Raw genomic sequence first — 10,499 nt, forward strand, 5'->3', positions numbered from 1 at the left:
AATATCTAATCAATGGTAAAATATCTAATCAACTCCCTATCCTGGTGGTCCTCTGTAGCTCAGCTGGTAGAGCACGGCGCTTGTAACGTCTGCTAAATGGCATATTATATTATATTATTATTATTATCCTTGCCCATTTAGGTAATCTCAAATAAATACCTTGGTCTCAAATAAAATATATATGAATTCAAAGCAAAATAATATCCGTTTATATCCACCAGACTGGGAAGAGATGATCCAAAATGGAAAGGATTATCTCCATCCTTGTAAGTAGACATCGAGGTTAATAATTCCAGGAATTATATCTAGAAAGTACTAAAAATAATCTTCAGTTCAAGTTCCTTCTTGGATGTTGCCCTGTTAAAACCATTGTGCTCTGAAGGACTGAGACATGGCTCTTCTGCTTTTGTAATGACTTGGGCAAAATAGAGCTAAACACAACAAACACAGTATTGGTGGATTTTTTGGCAAGAAATATTTTAAATGTCAACACAGAAAAAACAAGCAACATAAATCTTGGCCTGGTGGGGACTGAGGAGAGAGAGGGGTTCACAGACTGTTTCAACAGCCAACATGCCAAGTGTTTGCTCACCAAATAAAGAGCAGCACTACCCTGATTATTTTTTTAAATCTCTGCATCGTTGGGAAAGGGCTCGTAAGTATTTCAGGTAGTCTACACCTTTTGTTTTCGGCGCATATGACAAATAAAATGTGATTTGATTTGATTCACCCTATTCAGTTGACACAGAATGGTTGAGGGAAAGCGGCCATAATATTTTGTGAAATGTTCTGTTGAAGGTCAGAGCCCAAGCACTAATGCATTATGAAAACCAGACTGTATAATAATGGGTTTTAAAAAATAAAGCTGGAATAACAGCAGGTGGAAGTCTTGACTCAATGCCAAGTGAGGGTACCAACAGGACAACACTCACACCTAGTGGAGGGATATTTCTACATCAGGGATGGGCAACTTTGATGGGGTTGGGGGCCACCAAAAAATCAGAACTCATTATGAGGGGCCGCAGTGGCTTGTGGGTGTGCAGTCAGAGCTGGACCTAGCCTAAGTGACATTTTGTTGGGAGGCCCCTGTACCTTACGAGCAAAACATATAACGGCCCCTCTCATGACAGCGGAGAGAATAAATTGAAGTTTTAGAATTAAATTTGCTGCATTTCTACACAATTTGCCATGAGGTGGAGAGAAGACTTGCAATTGTGTAACACATTTCATACAATTATACACATTTTGCCATGGGGCGGAGAGTAAAATTTGCAGTTTTACAGCTAATTTCCTGCAATTTTACTAATTTTGCCATAGCGTGGAGATTTTTTTTTGCAGTCTAAGATATCTGAGTGAGAGTGACTAACAAAATCAATGGGGGCTCCGTGGTCGGTAATTTGACCATGATTACAAGTTTAAATAGTCTCTAGCCAGCTAACTTAACTAAAAATGTTTTTGCTGACATGGGCTAATTAAGTGACTGTCAGTGACTGACATAACAGAAAACTGCTAATGCTCAAACAAATTTGCAAATTGCATCATGTGTATTGTACGATTCTAACGCTCAACATTACGTTTTTTTTTTGGGGGGGGGGGGTGTATCTGCAGGCCTACATAAAGGGGCCCACCAGTTGCCTACATTAAAACGTGACAGTACTGACACCTTGTGGTTGTTAGTAATACCATACGTTTTATGGATGTGTGAACCACTCAGTATCATAGGATAATTTTGCCTACAACCTGCTCCAAGAGCTAGTGCTATATGCATACAAATAGATTGAGACATTCAGATCAATTTGTTCTTACAGATAAATAACCAAGACATTTATTTGGAAATGAGTCTAAATTGTGAAAATACATCATGCGCATTTGTGAAAAGGTGAACGCCTACTAAGTTAATGTTGCTACCATATTGGCCTCATATTTAATAATTGTGATCTCAAATGCCCACCTAGGCTTTTGCAAAACAAACATTGAGGACGTTCATTTTCTCAGTCACCATCGTTGCCTTCATGATGTAAATGTATTCCCCCACTCCGAAAGTAAAGCAGACATTGCATTGAGATGTACCAAAAAACAAAGGGGTATTTATTGCATCAATACAGCATTGTATCACATGCCAATATATCTTCCTCAAAGCAAGAATATGAATAACCTATGCAAAGGGGAATGTCAATATGCCTGTGACAAAATACAAATTAGAAGATACAACTAAGACAAAACGATGAATCAAGGGGGATTACCTCCTAAATGTAAAAGTATGAGTTACGATACAGAAGTTTACAACTGCAATGATCAAACCCATCAGAATGGGATGGCAAGAAATAATGTCATGTTTAACTGAGCAGGAAACATGTTGTCCCATATGGTCACTCACTTAGATCTGTCAAAATACACAAGATAAGCTAATTACATGATCTGTAACCTAACCCGAGTCCTGACCATTCAAACACAACGAGGCGGATTACAATTCATAAAATAGTATTTCTGCTTACTTGAAAACAAAATAGAATCCGTGTGCAGATTTATTTTCATACCAAAATGGATGTTTTAAAAGGAGCGCAACCCATAGTAGTTTTGACATTGAAATAACACAAGTTATGAAAGCACACAATAAAAAACAATGTACGTCGTAGGCATATTCATATCTGGCTGTAGACAATGCATGGATCCCACCGAATGAGGAAAAATAAATGTATCACGTCCTGTTTCAAGTCAGCACCTACTTAAAACACCAAAGAACGCTGTGTCATCAACCTTCACAGTCACCGTTGACATGTAATAACCAAAACAAACAAAGATGACATTGAGGGGACTGGGGATCACTGCTGGGGTATCGATGTATATAGAGATTGAAATAACACACCACACTGCAGCTTGGCTCTAGGGTTAGTCAGTTAATATACACCCCCCCCCCCCACTGCAGATACAATATGATTCTACTAGTCAGTGAACGGGTTCAGAGGGGTTTGGGCAGGGCAGAGACCTCCTCGAAACACTCATCATAGGCCTCCTTATAGTCCTCATGAGATTTGATCATGATGACGCAGGTGGGCCGCTTTGAGCCTGCAGACGAACCAAGGTCCTGAGGAGACAAAGACACATTTACATTTTAGTCATTTAGCAGACGCTCTTATCCAGAGCGACTTACAGTTAGTGAGTGCATACATTATTTTTTTTATACTGGCCCCCCGTGGGAAGCGAACCCACGACCCTGGCATTGCAAACGCCATGCTCTACCAACTGAGACATGGCAGGGTTACTTTAAAAAGGTACTCCTCACATCCTTCTCAAAACTCATTAGAAAAGTAAGCCAGAGGTTTGCCATATTGTACATTCCTCTCCATTCCTCTTTTTGTATCATCATTAGCACAGTATACATGATCAATTTCAGCTCCAAGACGGTGGCGATTTGAAAAACTTGATTGTGCCGATAGATGTATTGAACCATGTAGCGCACTGTAGTTTCAAAACTCCGTGGACAATGACGTGAAATACGATTTTGTAATGTACCTTCGCCATTCCTAGGTAGGCCTTATGGTTTGCAGTACTCACCACTTTTGAGGGAATATAGGCATATGGCAGACTTCTGTCCTCACACATGACGGGTAGATGGCAGTAAACATCGATTGGAAGAGTATCTCCAGCCAACACCACAATCCTGCAAATAAAAGAACAATTGTATCTAGCTAGAGAATCACGCATTTGATCTGATACGATAGTAACTACCGGCAGAATAACGTTAGATATCTAGTTAACTACAAAAACAGTACAGGCTAAATGAATTAGCTAGCTAACCAACCAACTTACCCAGTTTCTCCTTTGTTGATGAACTTCTGAACTTCTTTCACTCCACGGCGAATTTGTTTGAGCTTAGATGCTGAAAAGGACATTGGAGTTGCACGTAAAAAACTAACGGAAAGTTAGCTGAAGTAGCTAGCACCACTCGGCTCACTTGCCAACTACTAAACGTTAGCTACTTAGTGGCTAGCTAGGACATGTGCTAACTAACTGTTCACCAAGCTAACATTAGCAGGCTGGCTAACGTTACCTTGCTGGTTACTATTTGGAAATCTAATGTCAACCATATTGTTAGCATTTGTTTGTCAATATGAAAATATAATATGTATAGTTATTTACCTTTTTTGACACATTTGTAGAGCTTCTTGCTTAGCTTCTTAGTGGCCAGCGGATTAGCAATTGGGTTGATGTTTGCGATCAACTCTTGATAGGATTTCTCTGTCACTACAGTCTCCGTCGCTCCAGCCTCCTCCTCCTTGATGCCCTTTTCCTTCTTTACCTTGGTCATGTTTCTGAGAGATAATGCAGAACTTACTTATTGTTTTAGGTAGTTTTCTCGCGGTTAGCAGCGTGCTCCGTCGCAAGGCAAAAAAAAAAACTAAACACGTGTTCTTCTTCTTCTATGATATAATGGCGGTCCGCAAACCAATGTTAAAGGTGCATGCCGCCACCTACTGTGCTGGAGTGTGTGGTCAATCACGGTTTACAACATTTCTAAATCCTCCTACCTAACTCAGTACTTAAAAAAAAATAGAGCCCTACTACCTTCTAATAGACCCTCCCCCATCCCCAAAATCCCTTCCAACACCCCCAACCTCAATGACCCTACACTTCAATCTTTACCTCTCTTCAACATACTTATAACAATATAACAACACGTGCTCCACCTTTTCATCGACCATACCCTCCAGACACAAACCATTCACATGCTTGGTCCATCGACCTTTCTTTGGAGGGCATATAAATGCCGGCCCTTGTGCTCAGAGTTCCATCTCTTCTGCCACACATCTATAAAAATGTCACTGATCTTACATTTGGCCTCACCTCTACCCAGTGGAACATTCATATCAATTATATCTCGTTTCAAAGCTCTTTTAGCTAACTGGTCAACAATTTCATTCCCTTCCACACCCAAATGTGCTGGGACCCAGCAGAATCTCACTACTACACCCAGTCTCTCAATTCTCCATTATAACATTAATACCTCCAATAGTAGGGCACTCCTATTAGATTTACCAGATGATAAACTATTAAATACAGACAGATCTTTCCATGTATATCGCTCATTGAACCATAGACCCAAATATTTGTACTTAGAAACCCACCCCATAGGCTGTCCATACAGAAACAACTGTATATTATCAGCAACTTTCTTCTTCGAGAAGAACATACAAGACTTCGCCACTGACAATTTAAAACCCCAGTCAATCGACCATCTGTCAACATCCACTATAGCTTGTTGAATAGATCTGATCACGAGAGACATTCCTTCCCCTCTTCCAAATAGCTCCATCATCAGCATATAGGGAAGCCCCAATACACCTACCTACATTCGAAAACACATCGTTAATCATAATGTTGAACAAAATAGGACTGATAGCACTGCCTTCAGGAATACTATTGTCAACTCCATAGATATCAGATAAAATGGATCCTATTTCAACTCGAAAAGAGCGATTAAATAAGAAGGACAAAGCCCAGTTACAGTGAGGGAAAGAAGTATTTGATTCCCTGCTGATTTTGTATGTTTGCCCACTGACAAAGAAATGATCCGTCTATAATTTTAATGGTAGGTTTATTTGAACAGTGAGAGACATAATAACAACAAAAAAATCCAGAAAAACGCATGTCAAAAATTTTATAAATTGATTTGCATTTTAATGAGGGAAATAAGTATTTGACCCCCTCTCAATCAGAAAGATTTCTGGCTCCCAGGTGTCTTTTATACAGGTAACGAGCTGAGATTAGGAGCACACTCTTAAAGGGAGTGCTCCTAATCTCAGCTTGTTACCTGTATAAAAGACACCTGTCCACAGAAGCAATAAATCAATCAGATTCCAAACTCTCCACCATGGCCAAGACCAAAGAGCTCTCCAAGGATGTCAGGGACAAGATTGTAGACCTACACAAGGCTGGAATGGGCTACAAGACCATCGCCAAGCAGCTTGGTGAGAAGGTGACAACAGTTGGTGCGATTATTCGCTAATGGAAGAAACACAAAAATAACTGTCAATCTCCCTCAGCCTGGGGCTCCATGCAAGATCTCACCTCGTGGAGTTGCAATGATCATGAGAACGGTGAGGAATCAGCCCAGAACTACACGGGAGGATCTTGTCAATGATCTCAAGGCAGCTGGGACCATAGTCACCAAGGAAACAATTGGTAACACACTACGCCGTGAAGGACTGAAATCCTGCAGCGCCCGCAAGGTCCCCCTGCTCAAGAAAGCACATATACATACCCTTCTGAAGTTTGCCAATGAACATCTGAATGATGCAGAGGAGAACTGGGTGAAAGTGTTGTGGTCAGATGAGACCAAAATCGAGCTCTTTGGCATCAACTCAACTCGCCGTGTTTGGAGGAGGAGGAATGCTGCCGATGACCCCAAGAACACCATCCCCACCGTCAAACATGGAGGTAGAAACATTATGCTTTGGGTTTTTTTTACTGCTAAGGGGACAGGACAACTTCACCGCATCAAAGGGAAGATGGACGGGGCCATGTACCGTCAAATCTTGGGTGAGAACCTCCTTCCCTCAGCCAGGGCATTGAAAATGTGTTGTGGATGGGTATTCCAGCATGACAATGACCCAAAACACACGGCCAAGGCAACAAAGGAGTGGCTCAAGAAGAAGCACATTAAGGTCCTGGAGTGGCCTAGCCAGTCTCCAGACCTTAATCCCATAGAAAATCTGTGGAGGGAGCTGAAGGTTTGAGTTGCCAAACGTCAGGCTCGAAACCTTAATGACTTGGAGAAGATCTGCAAAGAGGAGTGGGACAAAATCCCTCCTGAGATGTGTGCAAACCTGGTGGCCAACTACAAGAAACGTCTGACCTCTGTGATTGCCAACAAGGATTTAGCCACCAAGTACTAAGTCATGTTTTGCAGAGGGGTCAAATACTTATTTCCCTCATTAAAATGCAAATCAATTTATAACATTTTTGACATGTGTTTTTCTGGATTTTTTTTGTTGTTATTCTGTCTCTCACTGTTCAAATAAACCTACCATTAAAATGATAGACTGATCATGTCTTTGTCAGGGGGCAAACGTACAAAATCAGCAGGGGATCAAATACTTTTTTCCCTCACTGTATATAATATCCACCAATACCAAGTCTTTCCATCTTAATCAGTAGGCCTTTTCTCCACATAGTGTCATAAGCCTTTTCAATGTAAAAAAAGACAGTAGCCATTACTTCTTTCATGACCAGAGTTTTTTCAAATTCATTGCTCACCTTTACTAATGCATCCAAAGTAGAGCTACCTTTATGGAATCCACTTTGACATTTACAAAAGGTAATATTACTGCACGTTTCCAACCGGAAGGTATAACCCCCTCACTCCAACTCTTATTAAATAATTCCAGGAGAACATGCATGGCCTCATCAGGTAGATGCTTAAACATTACATAGCACAACTTAAATACAATCCGTTTTTTCATATTGGACATACATATTGCACAGTACACAGTTATCTGTACAAAACAGATGAGTTTGAACAAAAAGCTAGGTCATAGGAAGTGTTGCTGGACTTTTACTGTGGTCAAACAGCTTAAAATGGGGTGCCTGCACACTATATGTTACAAATATAGCACTGTACAGGAAAAACGATTGATTGTTTATGTCCATAAAACCAGGGTCCAGTTTGCACTTTTGTACTGTTGCTTTAACTCTCTGCTGACTGACTAATTCAGGACTATATCTTAATTACAAAACAATAAATTAACTACTTTGGCTAAATTATGCTTTGGATGGTGTATCAATACACCCAGTCACTACAAAGAGACAGGTGTCCTTCCTAACTCAGTTGCCGGGGAGGACGGAAAACGCTCAGGGATTTGACGATGAGGACAATGGTGATTTTAAAACAGTTAGAGTTCAATGGCTGTGATAGGAGAAAACTGAGGATGGATCAACAACTTTGTAGTTACGCTACAATACAATACAATACAATACAATACAATAAAATACTAAATGACCGAGTGAAAAGAAGGAAGCCTGTACATTTACGTCATTTAGCAACTTACAGTTAGTGAGTGCATAAATACTTTTTTATTTTTCATACTGGCCCCCCGTGGGAATCGAACCCTGGCGCTACCAACTGAGCTACATCCCTGCCGACCATTCCCTCCCCTACCCTGGACCAATTATGCGCCGCCCCATGGGTCTCCCGGTCGCGGCCGGCTACAACAGAGCCTGGATTCGAACCAGGATCTCTAGTGGCACAGCTAGCAGTGCGATGCAGTGCCTTAGACCACTGCGCCCCTCGGGAGGTGACCAAAATACACATATTCCAAAACAAACTAAAGTAATACTGCAAATAAATTAACTTTTTGTCCTGAATACAATGCATTATGTTTGGGGTTAAATCCAACATAACACATCAAGGAGTACCAAGCTTGGTGGTGGCTGCATCATGTTATGAATATGCTCATCATTGGCAAGGACTAGGGAGGCTTTTTTTTGGGATAAAAAGAAACGGAATAGTGCTGAGCACAGGCAAAATCCTAGAGGCAAACCTGGTTCAGTCTGCTTTCCAACAGACACTGGGAGGCAAATTCACCTTTCAGCAGGACAATAACCTAAAACACTCAATTGGTAGAGCATGGCGCTTGTAACGCCAGGGTAGTGGGTTCGATCCCCGGGACCACCCATACGTAAAAATATATGCACACATGACTGTAAGTCGCTTTGGATAAAAGCGTCTGCTAAATGGCATATTATTTATTATTACTAAGCCAAATATACAAAGGACTTAAATCGGCTTGAAAAAGTATGGCAAGTCTGGCTGTCTAGCAATGATCAACAACAAACTTGATAGAGCTTGAAGAGCTTAAAAAATAATAATGGTGGTTCGAGTCCAGGCTCTGTCACACCCAGCCGCGACCGGAAGACCCATGGGGCGGCGCACAATTGGCGTATTCTTGTCCCACGCGCACTAGCAACTCCTGTGGCGGGCCGGGCGCAGTGCACGCTGACACGGTCGCCAGGTGTACGGTGTTTCCTCCGACACATTGGTGCGGCTGGCTTCCGGGTTAAGAAGCAGAGCGGCTCGGCTGGGTTGTGCTTCGGAGGAAGCACGGCTCTCGACCTTCGCCTCTTCCGAGTCCGTACGGGAGTTGCAGCGATGGGACAAGACTGTAACTACCAATTGGTTACCACGAAATTGGGGAGAAAAAGGGGTAAAATAATCATAATAATAATACAAAAATATGTAAAAAATAATAAAGAATAATGGGCAAATATTGTACATTCCAGGTGTGCAAAGCTCTTAGAGACTTACCCAAAAAGACTCACAACTGTAACCTCTGCCAAAAGGTGATTCCTAACTGTATGTTCCCTCTAATTTTTTCCGGCACTGAGCACATTTCAGGTCTGCTGAGCGCAAACTTGAACATTGTGAAAATTCTGTGCAACTTCCAGAGCGCATTTACTGTGAACACTGAGGCTGTACCCGCTTTAAGTTCCAGTTTTAACAGTGGCCATGTAGGCTACTGTGGCTATTTGATCATAATGTAGACCTACCAGAGTGGCCTACCATCAAAAACAATGGAGAAAATGCATCCCATAACATTTTAACATGGAAATAGCTGTTCTGTCATTGTTTACAGTAGCAGCAAATGTGTGGTGTTCAATGTAGGCCTACATTCCATGAGACTTTTGAAAAAAAACATGCTGGGCTTGACAACCTGTTTATTCACTTGTCCTTCAGACAAGGAGGTGACTGAAGACGTTGTATTGTTTGATGCAAGAAACCACTTTACAATATAAAATGCACTATTATTCCCATACCATTATTGGCTACTTAGCTTATTCAAGACTGTCTCAAAATACAACAGACACAAAAAAGCTCTTTACCTGACTAGCTTTTCAAAGATGTCTAGAAATGCACACATTTTGTGCTCTTGTAGGAAGCAACCACTCCCCCATTGTTAACTAGATATTAGCTATAACTGGGCTAATAACTCACTAACTGGCAAAGAATATATACAAATGTGTACAGGTGGCTAGCTACATGCAGCTCTGGCTTTGATATCAAAACAAACTGCTCATGCTATAAACACAGCAGTTCAAAGTGAACGGCACAGATCCATATATGGCAATGGCTATTTGCATATAGACCTACTGCAGCTCTGATTGGTTATGGCGCACCAGTCTGTATAGAGTATGTGCCTGAGTCATGCCTGTCAATGCAATAGAATCCTACTCTAATGCCTACAAGAAAATCTCTTGCAGTTAGTTTTGCATACTAAGTCTTGCATAGTTCGTTTAGTTTTTGGTATGCTACATTGAAAGTGTCTAATATTGCGTTGATTCGAGCACAATTCCCACTGTAGAGTGACACGTTGATAGTGTTTAACTAAAGTGGAAAACTCTAGAGAGTTGAGTGAAGTTCAATCTCGTGCTTCCCTGCTCGGGTTGATATTTATTCTGTGTTACGAGGGAACATTGCTCAGTATAGTTTATTTTTTATTTTT

The 10,499-nt window shown here is 41.2% G+C and overlaps 1 protein-coding gene across 1 annotated transcript; it reads right to left on the reverse strand.

Annotated features, from left to right (window-relative positions):
- Window positions 1-2,067: 2,067 nt before the first annotated feature.
- On the reverse strand, window positions 2,068-4,430 carry LOC311142311 (H/ACA ribonucleoprotein complex subunit 2-like protein). The gene is made up of 4 exons (XM_084177939.1): window positions 4,141-4,430; window positions 3,811-3,880; window positions 3,556-3,661; window positions 2,068-3,085 (listed from the first exon to the last, which is right to left on the reverse strand). The coding sequence occupies exons 1-4, from the start codon at window positions 4,307-4,309 to the stop codon at window positions 2,960-2,962; spliced, it is 471 nt and encodes a 156-aa protein (XP_084034065.1). The 5' UTR covers window positions 4,310-4,430; the 3' UTR covers window positions 2,068-2,959.
- Between the last annotated feature and the right edge of the window lie 6,069 nt (window positions 4,431-10,499).

The sequence above is a fragment of the Coregonus lavaretus genome (genome assembly GCF_964263955.1).
Source record: "Coregonus lavaretus genome assembly, chromosome: 15".
In the NCBI taxonomy this organism is placed as follows: Eukaryota; Metazoa; Chordata; class Actinopteri; order Salmoniformes; family Salmonidae; genus Coregonus; species Coregonus lavaretus.

Coding starts and splice junctions, on each gene's coding strand:
- LOC311142311 (XM_084177939.1), bottom strand. CDS start 4,309: ATGACCAAGGTAAAGAAGGAAAAGGGCATCAAGGAGGAGGAGGCTGGA. Junction 3,881..4,140: donor CTACAAATGTGTCAAAAAAG/GTAAATAACTAT, acceptor TGTCCTTTTCAG/CATCTAAGCTCAAACAAATT. Junction 3,662..3,810: donor ATCAACAAAGGAGAAACTGG/GTAAGTTGGTTG, acceptor TTTTATTTGCAG/GATTGTGGTGTTGGCTGGAG.